The sequence below is a fragment of the Fundulus heteroclitus genome, unplaced genomic scaffold, assembly GCF_011125445.2.
Source record: "Fundulus heteroclitus isolate FHET01 unplaced genomic scaffold, MU-UCD_Fhet_4.1 scaffold_276, whole genome shotgun sequence".
NCBI classification, from domain to species: domain Eukaryota; kingdom Metazoa; phylum Chordata; class Actinopteri; order Cyprinodontiformes; family Fundulidae; genus Fundulus; species Fundulus heteroclitus.
In genome coordinates this window covers 44,986-70,548 of record NW_023396685.1, presented here as the reverse complement: position 1 = coordinate 70,548, position 25,563 = coordinate 44,986, and the positions used below count along the sequence as shown (strand labels likewise).

Sequence of the window (25,563 nt, the reverse complement as noted above, 5' to 3'; positions counted from 1 at the left end):
TTCAGATAAACAAACCTTGCACAGTATTGCAGGTCGTTAATCACCGGGCTAACGTTATATTAAATTGCTCAGCATTGTTCTACCTCTTCCTGCTGCTCTGCTAACGGCAGAAGGAATTACAGATGCCCAGAAGCTGAGAAAGAAGCTGAAACGTCTCCACAGAAGGCGGGATTTACCTGAGCTGAGAACGGACAGCGCTGTGAACAGATCACCTGCAAGACCATTCATTGTGTGAAGAATGCAATGTTTGTGAAGTCAGTGAAATGCATGTCTCAGTGAGATTTGAGAGTCTTGCCGTTTGGTGAGTTACACACATTCCCTTAAAGCTTTTGAACGACATATTAGTTTCTTCCCATGTCATTTTCTCCATTTTCTGATACTGACACCAGTGAATTGGCGGCTTACCGGAGGTGCAAAGACAAAACAGCGTGCCGCTGTTGAAAAAGTAGGCGGCGGCTGAATAAGTGAACAGTTTAACCCAGAACCTGGTCTACGGTTCTGTTGCCTGGTGGACTCAATGTCAAGTGGCTCCGGGTTTTAGTTGCTGAGGTTCTGCAGGTCTGGATCCCCTGGAACAAGCAAACTAATACAAATTAATATAAAAAATAAACAAATTTAGTAAAAACAAATTAATAAAGTTACTCAGAAATGTTTCTGCAGTTTTTGCCGCTTCTTAAGGCTCAACATATGTTTTCTTCTTCTGCTTTGTCTTAATTAAACAACCAACCTCCTAATCAGTGGCGGCACCGGAGAATTAGGGGGGCCTAAAGGGGGGTGCAGAGTTTTTATAGGGGGTCCAATGAAATTTGATGCAACTAATTATAGTGATATCAATATAAAGGATTTACCGATCCTAGGATATAATGGGCAAAAATTGTGAAATGCATACTTCTGACTGTTAACTAACCAATTTTAATGATTAACTTCTAATTTTAATGAAACAAAGTTGAAACAAACCACAGAAAACTTCTTTGCAGGAGTGGAAAATATAACAGAACATCATCCTGGACCTTCCTTGGACCCTCCTCTTTTGTCTTCTTATCAGTGTTAATATTTTAGTCACTAATTCTGTATAAATAAAATAGTGTGTTTTATTTTGAATAAAACTCAGTTGTTTAATTAGTTTATATGATATTACATATTATGCATATTGTTCAGAAAAATAAAGGAGTCAATTAATCTGTGATAGTTCTTTGAACTTGTGATCAATTGCTATGGTTAATTTCTATTTATTACTGCACCTTCAAACAACCTAGCTCTGAATGTTTTCAATTAGAACAGAAAATGTGGTAGAGCAGACGTAGGTTCACTTTTGAACTTATTGTGTAAATGTGTTATATTTTCCCAGTTTGTTGCACAAAACCTTCTTCTGTCAGCAGAGAACTGGACCGGCTGCAGGAATGAAAAGTAATATGGTGATCTAAATTACCTTTAAATATTTTTAGGTACTACATGAATAAATGCTTTGATTTTCACCAAACAAAGCACCTTCTAATTTACACATCTTGATTCAAATCCATCTGGAAGCTCCCATAAAAGGTTTTTATTGTTTTGTATCATAGCCAGAGCTTTTAAGGTCACCTGTATATCAGGTGAAAGTGCCTCTACTATCACAGGACCCTGCTGCTGCTTATTACAGTAAACCTCCACCTCATTTCTTGCTGGGTCAGGGTGAATATAAAAATCAAGGCTTTGTATTGTTATTATGTAACCATAATGAAATATCTAACAGTTTGTTTTTATAAGTGATTATACTTAATTCAGTCCATTCTGGGTCAGCATTCATGATTTACTCATAACTTCAGCCAGAGTTATGCCTCCTCCTGCTGTGTGCATACGTCTCTTTATTGTTGTCCAGTTATAGTAATGAACAAGGAGCTGACAGCCCTGGAACGCCATCCATGCCTATGAGCGACTCTGCATAGCTGCCCAGCTGCAGTGCTGCGTGTGCATGAATAACTATTTTTACCTGCCCTCTTTTTCTTTTGACTGACTGTCAGGTTATGGTGGAGCCGGTGGGTATAATAAAGCTGTCTATTTTCTTTATTCTTCCCAGTGGCTTGTAGCCTGTATCTAGCCAGCAGCCCGAGTCAAGCACAGTGTGTAGTCCGACCGGTCAAATTGCACAATAAAAGAACCAATGGGAACGCTTTTTCTCCTACAAAAAATATGCCGCAGATACAACCCACCACTAAATATGAATCTATAATCATCAACAATGCTGGGTTTGGGGTGGGGGTGGGGGGTGGCATGCACCCTCAACTGTCCCGCTGTGATGAGTTTTGCTGTAACAAGCATTAAAGGTAGAGTCTGCCATTTTTCTTGAGGTTTCCTTTTTGAATAACTGTGCAAGATCAGGAGGATCACATGAATAAAAAAAAATCCAAAATCCTCTCTGGTCTTGTTTCTTTTCTACTAAGGCCTTCCTCTTATTCTCATAAATTTGTCCTCAGTTTGCTTCATGTTCAAAGTAGATGGTGTGAGCAGTGGTGATATAATGAATGAATGGGATCTCTCTTCAAAGCTTCACAAGGCTGCAGCTGTCCTTGTTGCCTTTCTGTACTACAGCTTTTCCTCCCACACAACTTTCCAATATGATGAAAGGAATCAACAGTGATCAGCCATCTGATCTGGTGATGATCTTCTCTCCTTGTGGAGAGGTTGTGTGTGGAAGCCATCTTTACTTTTCTCTTTCCACTGCTGAGCTTCTCAGCCTTGTAATTTGTCTATTTGTCCACATTGCAGCTTTCAATCTATTTATGCAGTCTGACAATTTTCTGTTGAGAGAGAAAACAGGAATCTTATCTCCCAGTTTGTTGTGACTGTGATTGAACCATCCCCCAGAAATGTAGGGGTGAAATAAAAACACTAAAATAATAGAGCTCTAATAACTGAGTAGCTACTGGCTGGTTACATATGATCTATGTGGCAGGGAGGCAAGATGGATGCCATTTATCCAGAAAAAAAACGAAGTTCTGGTTATATTTTGGTTTGTTCTAGTCTGATGAACCCATGGATGAATACCAAGAGTCATATTTGATGTGAAAACCACTCTGCACATCACCAAACACATGTTAAACCCAAAGTGAAGCATGGTGGTGGCAGCATCATGCTATGGGTCTGTTATTCTTCAGCTAGAACTGGGATCAGAGAACAGGAGTTATGGCAGAAAACCCTTAAGCACTTAGGAAGCTGGTATTTCAGCACAAGATTCCCTTTAATCCTGAAAGAAATTGTTTTGGTCTTTATGATTCATTATTTAGATTTTATTTGTTATTTAACTCACATTCAGGAGACAGAACTTCATAGATGTTGCTGCAGAAAGGCTTGTCGTTGTTGGCCGCTACCAAAATCAAACTTTCTTTAAAGCAAGTCACAGATATTTAATCTGAGGTCTAAAGGTAAAATCTTTCTCCCTGTTGAACTTACTTTCAGACAGTAACTCATTGGAGCTGTAGGCTGTAAAATGTTCAGAAATATTTATTATTATTATTCAGATTTTTTTTTTTTTACTGAAAAGTGAAACTGAACTGAAGCATGAAGAAACTCACTGAACAATTCAGCCATTTTGTCTGTCTGTGGAAAACCTGCACAGAAAGAATAGCAGTAATGATTAGGCAATAATTCACAGAAACAACTGGAACTTCAGATGTGATTGTACTCTCCCCCAAAAAAGGTAGCGGTGAAATAAAAACACTAAAATAATAGAGGTCTAATAACTGAGAAGCTACTGGCTGGTTACTCGTGATCTGTGTGGCAGGGAGGCTAGATGGATGCCATTTATCCAGAAAAAAATTAAATTCTGGTTATATTTATGTTTGTTCTGGTCTGATGAACCCATGGATGAATACCACGAGTCATGTTTGATGTGAAAACTACTCTGCACATCACCAAACAAACGTTAAACACAAGGTGAAGCATGGTGGTGGCGCTGCTCCTTATGACTTTACTCACTCTGCTCCTATGGCAGGATGAGCTTCAGTGAGTTATGAGGCGGAGGGATATTTCCACTGGTGTCCGAAGTGCGGCAGTGTCACTTAGTTTAGAGTCAAGAAACAATCCATTCCACTTTCTGAAACAAGGCCAAAAAACTGCAACCCTCAACTCATGAAATTAACAAGCTACTTTAAAAAAAGAAGACCAAAGTCGCATAAAATAAGTGGGCTTCGCAACAGTGAGCACGGGTCTGTTATGCAAGTCTCTAGCAATTTTGGAACAACGTAAGCCGAGAGGGGGAAAAAAACACAGTCTGGAGGGCGTGGTGAGGAAAAAAACAATAATGCTATTAACGCGCGTTAAAAAATGTGCCGTTATGTTCAAACAAAGTTAATGCGTTAAAACTGACAGCCCTATTTCTAACAGATATTGGTTTGGTCTGCAGACAGTGCTCAACAAAAAAACACCTAGTGGTGAAGTTTTGCTTATTGCACCAATACGGAGATCTGTGACAGCTGCGGTGGACAGCAGAGGCTTTGTTCCCCTCGCTTCTGAAGCCCTGACTTAGACGTATGCACGGGGAAAAAATATCGCAAGACAGTTGTGGTGGTCTGCACATCAGGCTAAAGGCTAATACAGACCAGCTCTGCCCAGACAATGGAAAAAAATTATAAGGCACATAACATATTCTTTCCAAGTGTGTCATTTCACTCCGCCCCTCTGGTCAGGTAACCAAATGTCCCCTTAAATGCACGTGAGCATTGTTGCTTCAACAATAGCTCTTGAGAATTTTAATGGTGAAGTCCTGTGGAAATCCGAAATAATTGTTGTCGATCGCAGCTGTGTACAACAGCTCCTATTGAATTAGCTTGTAGAGCGCAGTGCCTCACCGTGACATTACGTCACAGGATGTGATGTCAGGCGGCCATTATTGCCTAAATATGGGTAATAATGGCCCCCATACACAATGATCAAGACGTCAATTTATGCTTTTAGTTTCTTATTGATTAACGCTAAATTCATTAAATCACCACAAATGTATTAGTTTTAGGTATAGCTAATGATCCCCTGATTTATACTTGTTGACCGGACTTCTCCTTTAAATCCTGAAAGAAACTGTTTTCATTTTTATAATTGATTATTTAGATTTTATTTGTTATTTAACTCACATTCAGGAGACAGAACTTCATAGATGTTGCTGCAGGAAGGCTCGTCGTTTTTGGCCGCTACCAAAATGAAACTTTCATTAAAACAAGTCACAGATATTTAATCTGAGGTCTGAAGGTAAAATCTTTCTCCCAGTTGAACTTACTTTCAGACTATACCTCATAGGAGCTGTAGGCTGTAAAATGTTCAGAAATATTTATTTTTTTACTGAAAAGTGAAACTGAACTGAAGCATGAAGAAACTCACTGAATGATTCAGCCATTTTGTCTGTCTGTGGAAAACCTGCGAAGAAAGAAAAGCAGTAATAATTAGGCAATAATTCACAGAAACAACTGGAACTTCAGAGGTCACCGATCCCACCAGAAACTGTTCTTGAAAACATCAACGAGCTTCACCTTTTAAGGTCTGTTGCTTTATTAAAGGCTTTTCTGTGGGTTTCCCCTGAAGCTGCAGGTTAACTTGGTGGGCGGAGCTTATTACCAGAACCCAGAGCTGCCATTGTTTTATGTTAGAATAAGTCCTTTAGACCAGAGGTCTTCAACCTTGGTCCGCATGGTTCTGCATGTTTTAGGTGCTTCCATGCCTAGACACACCTGACTTATATAGATGGATGATTAACATGCCTCTGCATCCTTTGATGGCTGCTGAGGTCATGAAATCATTTCAGTCAGGTGTTCTGGAGCAGAGACACATCCTTAACATGCAGGACGGTGATCATTCAGGACCACGGTTGAAGATCTCTACTTTAAACCTTTCTCTCTGTTGATTTTGCATGTGGGTCCAAAAAAGTCGAGGTGATAGATGATAGATTCCCCTCAGCCCTCCTCCATGAATCATCAACCTGGGGTCTAACTAATGCAAAAACATAAACTCACATGACTTCTTCTCCTACTGACTGTATAAATTATTCTGCTAAATATAAGCTGATTTAAAGTTAAAGGTTTACTGACTGGAACCAGGCGTTATAAAGTCACATTAAGGTTCTCAACGTGGTTTAAGGTTTAAATTCAGTTTGTTGAGTTCATAAACCTACAAATATGAATTGATGTGATAAAAATAAGGACAATAATATAAAAACATCACAGGACATCCCACGCTGAGACCTTCCTCATCATCAGTTCAACACATCCAACCAATAAACACATTCACCTGCAGGTGGAAACATCTTACCTGCTCTGAAACAGAAAACTTCCTGTTAAACGTTGGATCTGGACCCTGATGATCCGTTCTCATCAGGAGACAGAAACACAGACATGATGAGCCAAGATTAAAAACAAAATCCAACGAGATAAGCTGTAGCTGTAGGTTTAGGTTTTCTGTAGGTTTTAGATCTGTTTGATTTTCACTCTAAGAATCTGCTGCAGAAATGATACAAAAAACTGCAGACAAGATCCTGAAAAAAACATGCTAACGAAGCTGAAAACAGGTTGAGAAAATAAATCAGATGTCTGCCCCACATGATGCAGAATCTGAGGCACATCCAGACATCATGATGATCTACAGACGTCTCATTCATGGGAATATTCTAGATCTAAATCTACTCACCTGAACGTCTACAGCATCGTTTTATCTCCAGGTTTACAGAAGAATCCCTGATCTGGACTGAGTTGCTGCAGTGTGTCGACTGAAGACCAGACGGCTGTGGCAATCATGAACCTTCATCCAGAAAGTCCTCACCTGAACTCACCTCCCAGGCTCCCAGCAGAGGCCGACCAGCACCGATGGATTTACATATAAACTCTGATCAAACCTTAACGACACGGGGAAGAAGCAGGAAAAAGACTCATATGAAGGAAACAGTGTCAGGTAATATAATAGTAGACATGTTAGAGTCAAGATCGGTTTAACAAGTTTACACAAAGTCAACAATACGATGAAATCCTTCAGATGAAAACAACGGTTCAACTCGCTATACAATAAATTAATTCTAATAGTTTTAGCAATAATAGCAATAGATATGCAAAATAAAAATAATACATAAGAATATTTACACAATACAAAACTAGTAGTTGTGAGAAATTCAGTGTTATTATCAAGAATTCAGTGGTCTGACAGCTTGTGGATAATAACTTTGAGCCTTTGAGTCTATTTAGGGCTGCCAGAAGGTAGCAGACGGAAAAGTTATTTTACTGGGTGAGTGAGATCCTTGATGCTGCTTTACTCAGACATCAGCTGTGTTAAATGTCCTGAATGAGGAGGAGACTGCTGTCAGTCATGTCCTCTGCTCCTCCTACCACCCTCTGCAGTGCTTTTGGCTTTGACTACAGCAGTTCCCGTACTTTCAATGATACACATGTAGAAGTATGTGAGGACACTAGTGTTCGTACCAAACTTCCTCAGCCTTCCTAGTAAGTAGAGTCTCCGTTAGGCATTCTTGACCACAGTGTCTGCATTATCCAGGATAAGTCCTCAGTGACGTGAACACCGAGGAACTTAAAGCTGCATCCCTGCTCCACCTCAGCAGAGTTGATGTAGATCGGAGAATGTCTCCTAAAGTCATCTAGCATCTCTGTAGTTTTGCTGATGTTCAGAGAGAGGTTATTTTCCTGATATCAGCTGATCAGTGATTTCCACTCATCTGTTGTCGCTGTTGGTAACAAGGCCCAAGATGGTGGTGTCATCAGCAAACATGAATATACCATCTGAGCTGTGCCTGGCAGTGCAGTCTTACATGAAGAGGGAGTAGAGGAGTGGACTGAGAACACAGGCCTGAGGTGCATTGGTGCTGAGGACCAGTGTGGAGGTGAGCTAGTAATGGCAAGGCACATTTATTAGCATAGCACATTTCAGTACAAAGTGCTTTACATGATTAAAATATAAGAAAATAAAATAGAACAAAAGCAAGTTGGAATAAGACAGACTTAGAGACTTAGACTTAGACAACTTTATTTGTCATTTTGTATGTACAGGGTGCATATACAGATCGAAATTTCGTTGCATACAGCTTATAGGAGTATAGTCAGATTCCAGGTGGAATAAGGCAACATTGCAATATAAAGTGCAGCAGTAAACATAACATTAGCATATGACAGAGAAGGAGAAAAACAGTGTGCCGTGACATTGTGCAGGAGAATTTACAAACCATTTTTAATGTGCAAAAATAATGGTGCAAAAAGGCATTTTTTGCACCATTATGCAAAAAAAAATTTAATTAATGGTGCAAAAAGGCATTTGTGCAAAAATGAATTTGCACAAATGGTAGAAAAAAGGTAGAAACAAAATAAAACATGGGAGAATATAAACTAAAAGCAAATATTAAAAACAGTTGGACTACAAAGTTGAACTAATGCTGTTTCAGTAAAACAGTTTAACTAGAACAGTCGAAGGCAATTCTAAACAAATGTGTTATTAATATTGATTTAAAGGAACTCAGGCTTTCAGCGTTTTTACAGTTTTCTGGGAGTTTGTTCCAGATCAGTGGAGAATAGGAACTAAATGCTGCTTCTCCATGTCTGGTTCTGGTTCTGGTTCTGCAGAGCAGGCTGCAGCCAGAAGACCCGAGTGGTCTGGAGGGTTGATGCCCTGATAACAAGTCTGTGATGGATTTAGGTGCTAATTCAGGGATTTATAGACTAACAGAAGGATTTTAAAATCTATTCTCTGAGATACAGGGAGCCATGGAAGGACTTCAGAACCGGGTCCATGTTCTCTACGTTCTTAGTCTTAGTGAGGACTTCAGAACCGGGTCCATGTTCTCTACGTTCTTAGTCTTAGTGGAAGGACTTTAGAACCGGGTCCATGTTCTCTACGTTCTTAGTCTTAGTGAGGACTTCAGAACCGGGTCCATGTTCTCTACGTTCTTAGTCTTAGTGAGGACGCGGGCAGCAGCGTTCTGGATCAGCTGCAGCGTTTTGATCCACTGTTTAGGCAGGCCTGTGAAAACACCGCAGCAGTGATCAGTTCTACTAAACAACAGCTGCTTTGTAGGACTTGGGTTCTCCAGATTTAAAGGAAGCAGTGTTTTAGGTAACTCAGACCCGCCCCATGGTTTCTAGTTAGGATATGTGCGGATGGAGGTTTTTGGCACATCCTCAATGCACTTCCCTATATAGTTTATGATAGAGTGTTAAGGTATGATAAGGTATATATTACTGAGCAATCTTAGAATGGTTTTATGGCAGGAATATGTATCTTACTGATAATATTAGGTTGGTTCTTAAAATCTTAGACTATCTCAAATTAGTATGATATAACAGCAGGATAAATGCTATTTGAAAATCCGAAAATAGATTAAAGCTAACTCTGTACTGGACAAATATATTCAGAATTGTTCCTCTTGTCATCTTGAAGTAGAAACATTAACCCACCTTTTCATAGGATTGCACTTTTAGAGAAACTTTCTGGTGTCATCTGAACTTTTTCTTTAAGAGAATTTTAAAGATTTTTATTTCACTGAATGTTAAACATATTTTCTTTAGTGTTTGTAATGTTTGAACATCAGGGATAAAATATGCCATCATCTTTCTTATTATGTTAGCTAAATACCACATACATGTCAGAAAATCTGCAAAAGAAAAGCCCAACCTCAGTGCTTTCAGAGCTTACCTGAGCTGTTTATTTGGTTTCTAAAACTTTACATTAACTATAAAGCAATGAAACTTAAAGTCTTATGTAAATAATTTGATTTGTAACTTTTTGTTTCATCTTCTGTATATTTTGTGTTTGTATCTCTAACCTTCAGCATATTACTCTGTGGTTGTTTATTGTAAATCTGTAAAGAAAGTTTAGTAAAAGAGTGATAATAAAAACCTAGTGTTTCAAATGGGAACGACACAAAAAACATCAAGATGACAAGTAAAGAGGATTAAGGGAAAATAAGTTGTGCATGCAAAATTTCTTTGTTCGAACTGGTTTCAGGCGTAATAAAATAATAGCATCTGTCTCAGTAAGGCTGTTTTTTCCACCATCTTGGAGCTCATGTTCCAATTCATGCAGGATTTTACCAACATTGCAACAATGTAATCAGATCGCCACCTAGTGGACAATGTGGACCTTGTAAACTATGTGAGGAACAACCTTCCTCTGGATGTCAGACAGACATGATATGTAGATGATTTTGAAGAACCACTTGTTTTCCCTTCATGTGTCCTGAGATATTTTTGTTTCTGATTTTAACTGGCTTTAGCACTTTGTTTGAAAGTGCTTCATAAATCATATTATTATTATTACGTGCAGCAGGTTGGGATGTAGAGTCAGGAAGTTCTTCACAGCAGAGATATCTGATGTTTTTACCTGAAAAGCCCCTTTAACATTGCTGCCCCCCCTCCCCTGAAACCAGTTCATAGGTGGCTCAGTAGCTTAATTTAGTCCCTGTTTCTGAAATTAATAAACCTGAACCACTTCTGGGTGGAAATCTGATTTTTGTTTTTATTTCAGTATAGGAAGAGAAGTTGTTTGGTTCCAGTAGGTCTGCAGTTTCAGCAGGATCAGCATCATCTACGCTTCTATAGAAACTAACAGCAAAATGTTATCTTGACTCCAAAGCTTTTTTTAAGGATTGCTGCAGTTTATAATTTAATCACAATATGGAAGGAGTCAATTGTTAGTTTAATTCGACCCTACGGGACAACAACCTTTTCTAGAACTTGCAGGTCAGCTCCTGGACAGGAACGAGTTAGCAGAACGTCTCTCAAAGCCGGACATGAGAAGCAAGACCACAAGATAATTTAAAGAAGTCAAATTTAATTTGAAATATTTTTAAAATAACATATTTTATCCACAGTTGTTAGTGATTACATATAAATATAAAAAACAAATCAGACTAAAGACTGATAATAGAGATGATAGTTTTTTTATTATTATTATTACTAAAGCTGAAAGCTAAGCAAGGGACCACCACTGTCAAAAGGGCCTTGGACCTCTGAGGTAGGGGGAGGAACGTCCATCAACGAGCTTCTTCCAGAGGAATCTTTTTATTATCAGTTCAAATGAGTTGTCTTAAACTGACTTCTTATTTTGTTTCCCTTTGTGATAAAGTATATTTTATTTGAACTGAAACAAAGTACGACTCCCTAAATGTCTTGTTTGCAGTGCAGCATTTGAACCTGAAAGCCTGTGTGTGTAAAACTGCTTAAAGCCTTAAAAATAGGAATCTTTTTTTTTGCTACATGGAGCTTGAGCTACACGACTGATCCCTCGCACCCCAGTCACAGACTATTTCAGTCACTTCCCTCTGGCAGGAGGCTGCGGTCCATCAGGATCAAAACCTCACGCCACAAGAACAGTTTCTTCCCATCTGCTACCGGCCTTATGAACAAGGCCCAGAGCCGCCCAAGACACTGGACACTGTCTCTCTCCCCCGTTCAGGACTTACAAGCTTCTGCGTTACATTAACGCACAGTCTACTGTGTGTATATAGCTTCTGTATATATATCTATTCTATTTTATTTTGTTTTGTCTGCACCATCTGGGCTGAACTGGCCACAGGTGTCTAACATCTAGCACCGATGCATGTAGACTGTTTCCACAAACATTTGTGAAAGAACGGGTCACTCTCAGGAGCCCAGTGATTTCCAGCTTGGAGCTGTGATAGAAGCCACCTGGGCAACAAATCCAGTCCATTTCTCACTCCTAAATATTCCACAGTCAGCTGTATCATAAGAAATTGGAAGTTTGGGTACGACAGCAACTCAGCCATGAAGTGGTCGGCCACCTTAACTAATGGAGCAGGGTCAGCGGATGCTGAAGCGCATAGAGCGAAGAACTCGTCAACGTTCTGCAGAGTCAATCACTACACATCTCCAAACTTTATGTGGCCTTCAGATCAGCTCAAGAACAGCGCAGACAGCTTCATGGAACGGATTTCCATGGTCGAGCAGTTGCATTCATGCCATGGAACGCCAATCGTCGGATGCATTGGTGTAAAACATGCCACACTGGACTCCAGAGCAGTGAAAATAGTTCTCGGGAGTAACGAATCATGCTTCTCCATCTGGAAATCTGATGGACAAGTCTAGGTTTGGCGGTTACCAGGAGAACAGTTCTTTCTGACTGCATTGTGCCAAGTGTAAAGCTTGGTAGGGGATTATGGTGAGGGGCTGTTTTTCAGGACCTGGACATGGCCCCTTAGTTCCAGTGAAAGGAACTCTGAATGCTTCAGCAGAAAAAGACATTTTGGACAATTCCAAGCCCCCAGCTTTGTGGAAAAAATCTGGAGCTGGCCCCTTCCTCTTCCCACATGACTGAGCACCAGAGCACAAAGCAACGTCCATAAAGACATGGATGGTAGAGTCTGGTGTGGATGAACTTGACTGGTCTGCAGTCTTGACCTCAACCCGATAGAACACCTTTGGGATTAATTAGAGCGGAGACTGAGAACCAGGCCTTGTCGTACAACATCAGTGTCTGATCTCACAAATGGAAGAATGGTCAAAAATTCCCATAAACACTCCTAAACCTTGTGGACAGCCTTCCCAGAAGACTTCAAGCTTTTCTAGCAGCAAAGGATGGACCAACGTCATATTGAACCCTATGGATAAGTGATGGAACTCACTGAAGTTCATATGTGAGTCAAGGCAGGTGAGCGAATACTTTTGGCAGTAGTGTGTGTCAACAACGCGGGTCAGTAGGTAAAGTTTCAGCTGATTAACAGAGTAAGGAATCAGAAATGGACTTTCCAGCTGGACGAAACCTCAGGTGAGTCTAAATCGGTTCAGCTGCTGCTGGTATCAGAAATTATTAAATGTTTAGGAAATCCTGCTGCTGTTATTTTGTAATCTGCTGTCTGTGTTAATAAAGTTTGCTACTAACCAGGTTTCTGACCCAGCCAAAATTTGTTAACCATAAACTGGTTCAGTTTGAACTGGATTACAGCTGTAGTCTGATGCTTCCAAACATTTTTCATGTTGAGTTATAAAATGTTGTTTTGCAAGAACGAGAAAAAACAGAAAACATCCAGATCAGTGGCTCCTTCTGCAGTCGCCTTGCAAACTGAAGCCCACCAGTAAGGATTTTCAAATTCAAAACAGAAACATCCATGAAGCTACATAGAGCCTTACTTAGTCATTGACTTAAATAAGTGACACAAACAATTAGCAATTAGGTCCGCCTGAAGCATCTGATACACTCAGGCCCAGAATGTAGATCAGGATGTGGAGGATAACATCCCAGACCACCTTCTGAATGTAGTCTGAAACAGAACGGTTCTTCAGTTTTACCCGGCCCATTCATGACTTCACCAGCCAGGGTGTCTATTGGATCATGTCTGAAATGTCTCTAATTGTCCTAAAAAGTCAGTTTATGAAGACAAGACAACCGGAAATTAGATCAGAACCACGGACTGCTGTCTTCCAGGTCACAACAGGATCTCCAGCAGCTCTCATCAGTGTCTGGACTGGAACAGAACCTCTCAGGCGATCACGCATCGATTCTTGTATTTTTGCTTCATCGTCTTTAATTCTTCTTCCTGGCCGTTCTTCAGTTCTTCCATTTCTTTGAGCTGTTTCTCCCTCTGCTCCAGTTCTTCTTTCAATTGGACCTCCTTGTGGCTCTGCAGGTTGCCCAGCAGCTTGTACTCCTTCTCCAGCTTCTCCTCTGTCTCCCGGATCGCTCGCTCATGTTCCCGCTGCAGGGTCTGTAATTCCTCCCTGTGTTCTTCCATCAGACCTGCAAAGTTGGTGCTGTATTTGTCTCTGAACTCATTGTGCTCTTCAGCTTGCTCCCTGGCCTTTTCTCTGAACTTCTTCTTGATGTCCTCTGCTTTCTCCTTGTATCTGTCCTCCAGATCTCTCAGGTTTTCATCCTCGTTGTTAAGCTGCTGTTCAAGCTTGGCTTTGGTCTGATCGTACTCCATCTGGAGCTGCTTGATTTTAATTGAAGCCGTTTTCCGTTTGTTCTCCTTCTCTTTCCGCCGCCGTTCCCAGTAATCCTTCTGTTCTCTCGTCCTCCTCTCCTGCTCTTTTCTCATACTTTCTTTGAGTTGCTCCAGTAAACTCTTCTTCTCCAGATCTGTTGTTGAGTTGATTTTTTCCTGCACATCCTTCAGCTTCGCCTCAGACTCCCGGCGCTCCATCACCTCGTCTCTCATCTTCTTCCTGTCCTCTTCTTCCCTCTTCTCCTTCTCTCTGTTGATTCTTTCAGTCTCACTGTTAATTTTGAGGCTCATTTGCTCCAGATGTTTTTGTTTCTCCTCTTTCTCTCTTGCTAGCTCTGCTTTTCGTTCCTCCATTTTCTCTTTTACCGCCTGCACCTCTTTGTCCTCTTGTCTCTTGAGCTTCTGCAGCTCTCGTTGCATCTCCTTCTCCATGTCATTCAGGATTTTCTCCGCCTCTTTCTGGATTGCCGCCTCTGCTTCCCTCAGCATCTCGTTGGTGAAACAGCCGCCGCCATTTTTCTTCACCATCGTCTCGATCTTTTCTATCAGCTCAGAGACCTGCTGTGGTTTGCTCTGTTTGTCGTAGTTGTTGAGCACATGGTACCTCCCTCCACAGTTCTCAATTAGGTTCTTGATGGGGTCCGCACCTTTTTCAATGTATTTTTCTACAGACAGCGAATGATGATCTAATGAATCTCCTTTAGTGAACAGGACGATGGTGAACTTTTCAGAAGCCTTTCCAAAGACCCTCTTAACCAGTTTTAACGTGTCCATCTCTTCTGCAGTAAACCTGCCGATCTGTAACACCAGAAGGAAGACGTGTGGTCCTGGAGACAGAAGACTGATGCACTTGGTCATCTCCTCGTTGACTTCCTCGTTAGACAGGCTGGTGTCAAACAGTCCAGGAGTGTCGACCACCGTGACGGAGCGACCCGCCACTTCACCCTGTGCTTTCTGGCAGCACTTGGTGACGGAATTTTGTAAAGCTTCAGCTTTAAATTCTTCTCTTCCCAGAATGGTGTTTCCTGAAGAGCTCTTCCCACAGCCGGTCTTACCGATCAGGACAATCCTCAGATTATCTGGGCTCGGCAGCTCTGCGGCATCTGAAGGGGAAAACATTAGAATACAGGAGTTATTAATAAGGCTGCAAAGTTCTGAAGTACAGTAATGGGGGAAAAAAGAAAGTGCACCCTGTTTCATTCCGAAGATCTGACCTATCTGGACGGAGTTAAAAGGAACCAGTCTTTACCAAGCTCTAAAAAAATTTAAATCTATCCTCAAGTTACAAAAATACATAAGAGATCCACAGTGTACTTATTTACTAACCAAAATGAAAATGATGTGTTGCACAGCTACATACAATCTTAAAACAGGGGTAGCAATTAGTTGCTGCTGCTCTAAAATTGACGCTAAATTAGCGTAGCCTCATCAGACGGATGAGCTCAGCACGAGATCTGCAGCATCCAGGCGTGAGTCAACATGGTACCGAGAGGACCTCAGCAGTGACATCTCTGCCATCTGCAAACCTTCCCAGGAGTGAACATCCAAGCAGATTCAGCTCAGGAACAGAGCTGGAAACAGACCTCAGTTTGCAGGTTAAAGATCATGGCAAAGCAGAGACATTTGGCTGTTTCTCCTGTCTGACTCTGCTCATGAGAAGACAGCACAGCAGCCTTTGTACTTGATAAACTACATTTGTAGCCACAGCAGACAGAAGCAAGGTTGCCAAACAATCCCCAGACCCTCTGACCACCGCGATCAGGCAAAGCGGGTGAAGTGTCTTGCCCAAGGACACAAGGACTGAGATAGAGCGAGGGCTCACACTGGCAACCTGTTGGTTACAGGACAACCTCTTTAGTTCCAGAAAAGCACACCAGCCAGCTCCCATCTTCATCACACATCTTTTCACAGAGGGAGAATACAGAGCCCATAGACATTATATACGTAGACGCCTCATTGGGCGGGTTCTGCCTTTGCTGCGATGCATCAGAGCGTCCGCCGTGTTGAATGTGGCAAATCTGCAGTTACTCAGTCACTTAAACAGTATCAGACGGACTTTAATCTCAGAATATACTTTGTATTCGTAATATTTTTATTTTTGTAATATTACAAGTTTATTATCCCTTTAGCTTCATTCTCCTGAATTTATTCTCGTAAAGAATAAAAATGATTAAAATAATCTAACCTGGCCCTATTACTCCAAGAGTGAAATAATTCTGCAAACTGTGACTATTGTGAAATGTTCCCTCTTAATTCTCACAATATGACGTTTTTCTCATAACATTACAATTTTCTGTTTTGTTTTTTTTTTTTGTTTTTTTTACTTTATTTTCTTAGGTCCTTTTTTTCATATTATTAATTTTACCTCTTTAATACTCCCCCAATAAAGTCTGTTCCAAAAGTTTCACATGTGGCACTGTTTTATGAAATAATGAAGACCACAATGTTTAGATTTCATTCATTCTTATACTCATAACACATACACATATACACATATACACACACACACATATATATATATATATATACACACACATATATATATATATATATATATATATATAAATATATATATATACACACAAATATATATATATATATATATATATATATATATATATATATATATATATACACAAATATATATTTATATATATATACACACAAATATATATTTATATATATATATATATATATATATATATATATATATATATATATATATTTATTTAGAAAGATATCGATATGTATAGGCAGCTATAATCTTGACCTGTAGTTATATATAATCACCCAGCTATTTATTTGGCTTATTTATAATACTTGAAAATCTATATATGTACATCTATGTCTAAATACAATAGTCTGTACTGTATGCAAGCTAAAAACCTTGAAAAAGAATAGCCTTTCACAGCTTTTTCCTAGTGTTACAGCTCTGCAGCTTTAGTGTGTCCAGTTTTGCAACATGCAGCCTTAGTTTATAGAAGGCAGAAACAATTAGTAAAATCAGCCCAAATACATTTCTATGCAGCACAGGAATGAGGCATCTTCTCTGATCCACGTTCACTACAACAGAACTTAACTTTTTTCTGCCACATAAAATATGGCGGTGACGTTGATGTACGAACCTGCGCCCAACGACGCGTCTACGTATATGATGTCTATGAGAGAGCCTACTGACCAGCTGCATCGCTATCTGGTCTGGGGCCTGCAACGTCTCAGACTGAAGAGAGTGGTGAGGACGGCAGCAGGATTCATCAGGTCAGAGCTTATCTCCATCCATGACACTGCCAGCAGACACTCCCTGACCAGAACTGAGGGAGTTTCTACAAGCTGCAGGAGGTGGTTCTAAAAATCCGCTGATGGTGCCTGTGCAAATTCTCAGTTATCCGGGTCATCAAAACAGCAAACAGTAGTAGGCCTCCATGTCCTTAAAAACAGCAGCGCTCCAACTGCAGGTTGGTCAGAGCAAGCCACCTAAACTGACAAAGACTCCTGGATTGGTGTGGAAACATTTTAAGAAAGAACTGACAGAAAGTGCGGTTGGCTCCGATGTAAGCCTGTTTGCTGCTGCTAACGATGGTTCTAAGGAGATTTTTTTTTTTAAATTCCACCCTGACTGCACTTTTTTTAAATCGTGTAAAATATCTTGGCACATTGTTTACACTTGAGATTGTATTTAAATAATTGTAGAACACATTACAGTTCTGATCATGTCTGGACATGTAGCTCTGTAACAGGGTGTACTTCCTTTATTCCAGTGACTGTATCACACTTACTGTTAGCGACAGCCTTGCTCTTGAGGTTTTGAAGTTCTGCCTTCAGATCCACAATGTTTTTCTCTTTTTCTAAGACCTTTTCCGCCTGAGCGTTGCCATGTGTTTTGGTGGTGTAGGAACGTCGCTCATTCACAGATATGTCGGGTTTTTCCACAGCATCCAGTAGTTCTGGGATCTGCTGCCGGTCCCTGATGTTGAGAACAAAATACCTCCCTCCACAGCTCTGACAGAGCTCCTGGACTCCTTTGCTTTCTCTGATGAAGTCAATGACAGCTGGAGCTTTGGGATCTGACTCCACAGTGAACAGAACCATGGTGAGGTTGTTGACCTGAGAGCTGAACGTGTCCTGGATGGTCTGTAACTCTCCCTTGTCTTCATCAGTGAGGGGACCCACAGGTAGGACCAGGATGAAGGCGTGGACCCCCTCAGGATCACAGAGGGAGATGCACCTGAATGATTCCTTCATGACGTCCCCGTGAGATTTGCCATACAGGGACGGCATCTCCAGAACAGAAACCCAGCGTCCGCACACGTCTTCCTGATACATGATGATGTCTGATGTATTGGAGACTGAATGAAGCTCTGTGTGACCTAAGATGGCCTGGGCTACAGACTTTTTCTCTGCTCCTCTCCTGCCACACAGAACCAGGTTCAGAGCTGGCTTATTAAATCCAGTCTCTGCTTCCATGTTGTCTTCAGCGAAGGTAAGGTAGGCTCCCTTGTGTTCATGAACAGTGGCCCTAACTTTCCTCATTAACGTTTTCAGGTCATTTTCAAACATGTTGTACAGTCGGTCACCACAGTCTTTGATCAGCTGTTTGAAGGCCTCAGAATCAATTAGGTTGTTGGTCTTAACGACCACCGAGTGCTTCAGAGCCTCCGGTCCAAGCAATGTGAGGATGGATGTGAGGGCTTGCCTCTTCTTCTGTGTAAATGTAGAAGGTTTCACTAAGAGCAGGAGAACGTTCGGTCCAGGCTCACAGAGGTTCGCGCATCTTCGTATTTCCGCATTGATTGTTTTCCTGGACATACTGAGGAAGTTTGGGGTTTTGACTACTGTGAGCGAATATCCTTTCCACTCCCCGCTGGTGACGGCACATTTAGCAGAGGTTTTCTGGAAATGTTTTACGCTTGAGCCAACAATGAAGTTGCCCAGTTTTGTCTTCTTGTCTTCACTTTTCCCAAACAGAACTATTCTGAAGGCAGAACCTAAAACACAACGATGAGAAACTTAGAAAACAGTACACAGTAAGCTAACTAAAACTGTATGCACCCTATGTCTATTCAGTTTATCAGTAACTTAAAATACATTAAAGGATTTACCAGAATAAAAAAAGTCCAAGTATGTTGTTAGACCAGAACTTTGAAGTTCTCTCATAGTTTCAAGCTACCATAAGGAAAGGATTAGAACCCATTTTCCTTTAAAGCTGGTGCTGGTGCTTGCTCAGTACCAGTTTTCTTCATTGTAAGCCTTGGTCAGGGTCTTTCCCAGTGCCACCATTTATCTGGGCCAGAGGAAATAACCCCTTTCATGACGATGGAGGTAGGCTCCAAGTTATTGATTTTATTACAAATTTGTGACTCTGATAAATACAATGTTAGTGTATTTCATGTCCATACACAACAGTCCTCCGGAAAATTTAGATGGAGGCTCAATTATTTAAGGACAGATTATCCTGCAGGTTGTAGCATTTCCATGCATCCAAACTGATTAAATGTTTCATTGACATTCTCTTTAGAACTGGATGACATGCTAAGGAGAAACTACTCTGGAAACATTTAAAACATACAAGATACCAACAAGCAGAAATGGGCGTCACTGTTCTAAACTGTTCTAAAGAGGTGCCGAGCTGGAGTGGGCATACTTGTTGCCCCTCATCTTGGTGCCTGTATGTTGGGATTGTCCCCGGTGAACGAGAGGGTGGCATCCCTCCGCATACGTGTGGGGGGACGGGTTCTGACTGTTGTTTGTGCGTATGCACCACAAGCAGCTCAGATTACCCACCCTTTTTGAAGTCATTGGAGGGGGTACTGGAGAGTGCCCCTCCTGGGGACTCCCTCGTTCTTCTGGGGGATTTTAACACTCACGTGGGCAATAACAGTGAGACCTGGAGGGGCATGGTTGGGAGGAATGGCCCACCTGATCTGAACTCGTGTGGTGTTCTGTTGTTGGACTTCTGTGCTCGTCATGGATTGTCCATCATGAACACCATGTTCAAGCATAAGGGTGTCCATATGTGCTCTTGGCACCAGGACACCCTAGGCCGTAGTTCAATGATCGACTTTATTGTCGTTTCATTTTACCTGCGGCCGCATGTCTTGGACACTCGGGTGAAGAGAGGGGCGGATCTCTCCATCGACCACTACCTGGTGGTTAGCTGGCTCCGATGGTGGGGGAGGAAGCCAGTCAGACCTGGCAGGCCTAAACGTATTGTGAGGGTTTGCTGGGAACGTCTGGCAGAGTCCCCTGTGAGACGGAGCTTTAACTCCCACCTCCGGGAGAACTTTGAACACGTCCCGAGGGAGGCGGGGGATATTGACTCTGTGCGGACCATGTTCCACGCCACTATTGTTGAGGCGGCTAGTCGGAGCTGTGGCCGCAAGGTTGTTGGTGCATGTCGCGGCAGCAACCCTCAAACATGTGGGTGGACACCAGCGGTGAGGTAAGCCATCAAGCTGAAGAAGGAGTCCTATCGGGCTTAATTGCCCTGTGGGACACCGGATGCAGCTGATGTGTACCGGCAGTCAAAGCGGCAGGCGGCTCGACTGGTCACTAAGGCAAAAATTTGGGCGTGGGAAGAGTTCGGAGAGGCCATGGAGAAAGATTTCCGTACGGCTTCGAAGTGATTCTGGTCCACCATCCGCTGTCTCAGGAGGGGGAAGCAGTGCAGTACCCACACTGTTTACAGTGGGGGTGGTGTGCTGCTGACCTCGACTCGGGACGTCGTGCGTCGGTGGGTGGAATACTTCGAAGACCTCCTGAATCCCACCAACACATCTTCCATTGCGTAAGCAGAGCCTGAGGACTCTGGGTCGGGTTCTCCCATCTCTGGTGCTGAGGTTGCCGAGGTTGTTAAAAAGTTCCTTGGTGGCAAGGCCCCGGGGGTGGATGAGATTCGCTCTGAGTACCTTAAGGCTCTGGATGTTGTGGGGCTGTGTTGGTTAACACGGCTCTGCAGCATTGCGTGGACATCGGGGGCACTCCCCCTGGATTGGCAAACTGGGGTGGTGGTCCTCCTATTTAAAAAGAGGGACCGAAGGGTGTGTTCCAATGACAGAGGAATCACACTCTTAAGCCTCCCTGGTAAGGTCTATTGTGGGGTTATGGAAAGGAGGGTCTGTCGGATTGTCGAATCTGGGATTCAGGAAGAGCAGTGTGATTTTCGTCCTGGCTATGGAACATTGGGTCAGCTCTACACCCTCAGCAGGATCCTGGAGGGGGCATGGGAGATTGCCCAACCAGTCTACATGTGCTTTGTGGATCTGGAGAAGGCATTCCACCGTGTCCCTCGGGGGGTCCTGTGGGGTGTACTCCGGGAGTATGGAGTACCGGGCCCTTTAATAAGGGCTGTCAGGTCTCTGTATGACCGGTGTCAGAGTCTGGTCCACAAAGCCGGCAGTAAGTCACACTCGTTTCGGGTGAGAGTCGGACTCCGCCAAGGTTGCCCTTTGTCACCGATTCTGTTCATAACATTTATGGACAGAATTTCTAGGCGCAGCCAAGGTGTTGAGGGGCTCCGTTGTGGTGGCCTTAGGATTGCGTCTCTGCTATTTGCGGATGACGTGGTCCTATTGGCTTCATCAGGGCGTGATCTAAAGTTCTCACTACAGCAGTTCACAGCCGAGTGCGAAGCGGCCAGGATGAGAATCAGTGCCTCCAAATCTGAGACAATGGTCTTGAGCTGAAAAAGCGTAGAGTGCCTTCTCCGGGTTGGGGAGGATGTGCTGCCCCTAGTGGAGGAGTTCAAGTATCTTGGGGTCTTGTTCACGAATGAGGGGAAGATGGAGCGGGAGATCGACAGGCGGATTAGTTCAGCGTCTGCTGTGAAGCGGGAGCTGTACCGATCCGTTGTGGTGAAGAGAGAGCTGAGCCAAAAGGCGAAGCTCTCGATTTACCGGTCGATCTACGTTCCTACCCTCATCTATGGTCGTGAACTTTGGGTCGTGACTGTAAGAATGAGATCCCGGATACAAGCGGCCGAAATGAGTTTTCTCCGTAGTGTGTCTGGGCTCTCCCTTAGAGATAGGGTGAGGAGCTCAGTCATCCGGGGAGGACTCAGAGTAGAGCCGCTGTTCCTCCACGTCGAGAGGAGCCAGTTAAGGTGGCTCAGACATCTGGTTAGGATGCCTCCTGGACGCCTCCCTGGTGAGGTGTTCCAGGCATGTCCCACCGGGAGGAGGCCCAGGGGAAGACCCGGGACACGCTGGAGGGACTATGTCTCTTGGCTGGAAACGCCTTGGGATTCCCCCGGAGGAGCTGGCCCAGGTGGCTGGGGAGAGGGACATCTGGGCCTCCTTACTGAAGCTGCTACACCCGCGACCCGACCCCGGATAAGCGGAAGACAATGGATTGATGGATGGAGGGATACTTCAGGCAGAGGACTGGTTTTGGTTAATTACCAGACACACCTTCAGGTTCTGAACTAGCTATACACTCGGAGGCAGAGCCAGATCTTTCTTTCACAGAACAGCAACAGATGGCTTAAGGACCTGACATTGGTATCAAAGCTGTTTAATCATATTTTCTGAACATAAGGCTAGTTTCTTGTAAACAAGGTAAACCCCCAACACACTCACCAGTAGCCTGTGTATCTGGAGGTTTGGGTTCCTCAAATTTGTCAAAGCCGACGTGTTGTCCTTTGTTCTCAAACAGAGTTTCCTGCAAAACCTCCAGGAGGTCATAGAGTTCGGTGTTCGTCCTCCACAGAAACTCCCCTCTGCACCGCTTCACCAAGGTCTCTGAGGCCCCCAGACTGACGTTGTGTTGTCCCGGAGCCTCTCTGGGTGTTATCACAACCAGCGAGTGGTCAAAGGACTGCTCACCCACATAGTCGAGGATCTTGCAGAGCCAGACTTGGTGTTCATTGGTGAAGGTTTCAGGTTGTAGAACCAGCAGGAACAAATGAGGCCCAGGAGCAGAAAGTCTCATGCAGTGTTCGATGTGTTGTTTGAGTTTGTTCTGGGAGATGTTGGGGAGCAACAGATTTGGGGTGTTTATGACGACCAACTCCGTCCCCATCAAATGTCCACTGAAACTCTGGCAGGATTCTGGTTCCTCATCGGTGTTGAACCCAGTTCTTCCCAGCAGGAAGTTTCCAAACTCACTTCTTGAAGACCAACTGTTTCCAATTAGAACAAACCTCAGCGGAGCAACTGAAATACAAATAAAAAAAGGAAACCATGAAACCATGAACCAGCTCTGTCTCTGAGTTTTTCATACATGGTGGTCCACCTTCCAGAAGCATTTTGTTGGTGTTTTTTACAGGTGTGACATGTGGTCTAAACCACCTTTTTGCATGTAGTGCCACCTACTGGCCAGTTAGTAAAACTGCACCACAAATTAATCTGGTGAAACTCCAGAGGAGCCCTGGACCTCCAAGAGTTCTCCAGTTATTCTATTATTAGTTGACCCTACATCACTGCTTAAGATGGTCTACTGAAAGTGGGAAAATGTCCAACAAAGCAGGATTGGGTGAATTATGTAAATAACCTTACAGATTAAATTGTAAACACCAACAGCCATTGCAGATTCAGGCTATTAGGTTGAGCAGTGACGCTGAAAGTCTACCAAGGACACCTGTCAAGAATAAATTGTTGTTGTCATTACGAACAAAGAATGACATTTTGATGAGACATTCAACTCAAAATGCACACATAACACATGGACAACAATCAAAATACCCATAGAAAAACAAAGAATGAGCGTTCACAGAGAAGACAATAAAGGTACATTCACACCAGTCGAGAATGTAGCCTTCCGAGCAGCTGATTTACATGTTATCCCTATGTACAGGTGCAACACAGGAGCGATGCGACTCAAAGCGTTCGGTGTGAACGCACCGTAAGAAATGCAAAAACACCATAAGAAACATGTTAAATCTAAAGGGGGGTCTAGTCACGTACCATGACTTTATGAATTTCTATGCCAGTAGCGCTCTCTGGTTGCATGCATTTCCAAATAATTATCGTACCTTTTTAGCTTTTTATATTCAATTTCTGTGTTTACGCTTTGTTTTTGCTCTATTAGGAAACAAAGTGTTTTTTATGTATATTTATAACAACAAGATCATGTCACCGCGGTATGAGGCATGTTCTCTGAATTGTTTCATTATGCCACTTCCAATATGCCGTCATTGTATGATTCAGTGCACAGTGAGACGTCTATGTATATATATGTCTGAGATAGAGCCGAGCGTGTCAGCAACGCTCAGCAGAGCAGTGAAGAGAAAGAGTTTCAACCCTTCAGATCGGGACAGTGTTGTCCCCCATTGAGCTGTTTCTTTACTGTGAGGCGTTGCAGGATGGTTTGCGTCAGTGGTCGCCATCTTGCTTTCTGATAGGTTTATGGTACGGCCAGCAGATGGCGCAACAATGTTCAAAGTTCTTTTTAGGCTCAAGAAGGAATGAATTAAGACTATCAGGACGAATGATTGCCGTTGTTTTATTTGAAGATAAATAGATGAATTGAGATGTTCATGTTAAAAAGAAAAGAAGAAAAGCAGTAGTTGATTCACAGAGCAAAGTAAAAACTGTGTAGTTTCATGAATTTACCAGATAGACACTAGCTGAAAAGCTAAATTTGTACAAATAGTCATTAGCACTTTAAAAAGTGAAATTTTCATGTTAAAAAATAGGAAGAACAGCAGTCTATTTACAAAACGATGTAAAAAAAATTACCTATTGAGGTAAACTTTTCTCATTGTATATTAATTCTATGAGGATCCTCCTGAGGAGGATGAGCTAACAGCTTCACAACCCTAACCACTGAGCAACAAACTTTTTCTCGCCTAACCTTACCATAACAGTGCTACTGTCTATTATCGCAGGTGAACTGAGGAATAATAATTATGACCACAGAAATGGTGACAGTAAGAAACTGAGGATTCAGCACCTGAAACCTGAGTCGCTGCAAAAAGACTACAGGATTGGACTTTGATTTGTCCATTATTAATTAGAAGTTGATTTAGACATTTTCTATTGGAGATCAGAAAGGAGATTATAAAGATGAAACGCACCAAATAATGTATAAAAATAAGTATTGCAATATTGTATTTATTTTTTTGCATCTTAAAAATATTAATTAAAAACTTTTTTTTTATCCAGATAGTTTCTTTCATTTGGTCATCCAAGAAGACTGAAAGAAAAATAGACTAATGCTGGGTGATCTCCAGGGGCTTCACGTTTGGTACCACAGTCTGAAAACATGGAGGTTTGATAATAATGACTGACTAAATTGCCTTTAGGTGAGAGTAAATGTGTCTGGCTGTTGGCCATTTGATGGACTGACCACCTGTGAAGGAATGCAGATGAACATCAGCCCTCCCATGCAAACCTGCAGGGGCTCAATCAGCTGCAGAAACTGCATGAATGCAGTAAACTGCAGAACAATGGAAACGAGTCACATCAGGATGACTTACAGTTGAAAATGATACTTTTGCTGGCTTTGCGGATCAAGCGAGGCACATCGTAGATGGCTGAGAGAGAGAGAGAACAGAGAGGCACAGAGATTTCTTTTAGGTCATTTTTATGTACTATGGGATGTTCATGTTATCATACAAAACCAATCAGACTAAACTGTAGAAATCATAAAAGCAAAGGTGATGTAAGAGCACGGTTATTTTTGCAGATTCAAGCTGTTTAATGTTTTTGTTG

At 42.3% G+C, this 25,563-nt stretch overlaps 1 protein-coding gene and 2 long non-coding RNA genes across 3 annotated transcripts; all 3 read right to left on the bottom strand.

Moving 5' to 3' along the window:
- LOC118559329 lies at window positions 1-5,153 on the bottom strand. The gene is made up of 5 exons (XR_004928782.1): window positions 5,106-5,153; window positions 3,552-3,587; window positions 3,430-3,459; window positions 3,287-3,343; window positions 1-569 (listed from the first exon to the last, which is right to left on the bottom strand). It is a non-coding gene; the product is annotated as an uncharacterized LOC118559329 (long non-coding RNA).
- Window positions 5,154-5,249: 96 nt separating this feature from the next.
- LOC118559328 lies at window positions 5,250-6,322 on the bottom strand. Its single transcript, XR_004928781.1, has 3 exons — window positions 6,274-6,322; window positions 5,350-5,385; window positions 5,250-5,278 (listed from the first exon to the last, which is right to left on the bottom strand). It is a non-coding gene; the product is annotated as an uncharacterized LOC118559328 (long non-coding RNA).
- Window positions 6,323-13,064: 6,742 nt separating this feature from the next.
- Window positions 13,065-22,930, bottom strand: LOC105923157 (GTPase IMAP family member 8). The gene is made up of 3 exons (XM_021314562.2): window positions 22,489-22,930; window positions 17,692-18,900; window positions 13,065-15,018 (listed from the first exon to the last, which is right to left on the bottom strand). Exons 1-3 carry the CDS (start codon window positions 22,928-22,930, stop codon window positions 13,451-13,453), a joined length of 3,219 nt encoding a protein of 1,072 aa, XP_021170237.2. The 3' UTR covers window positions 13,065-13,450.
- Between the last annotated feature and the right edge of the window lie 2,633 nt (window positions 22,931-25,563).

Excerpts from the sequence above, each read along its gene's own strand:
- LOC105923157 (XM_021314562.2), bottom strand. The coding sequence starts at position 22,930 with ATGGGGACGGAGTTGGTCGTCATAAACACCCCAAATCTGTTGCTCCCC. Across the intron at positions 18,901-22,488 it reads TCCAGATACACAGGCTACTG|GTTCTGCCTTCAGAATAGTT; the intron begins GTGAGTGTGTTG and ends GTTGTGTTTTAG. Across the intron at positions 15,019-17,691 it reads GAGCAAGGCTGTCGCTAACA|ATGCCGCAGAGCTGCCGAGC; the intron begins GTAAGTGTGATA and ends TTTCCCCTTCAG.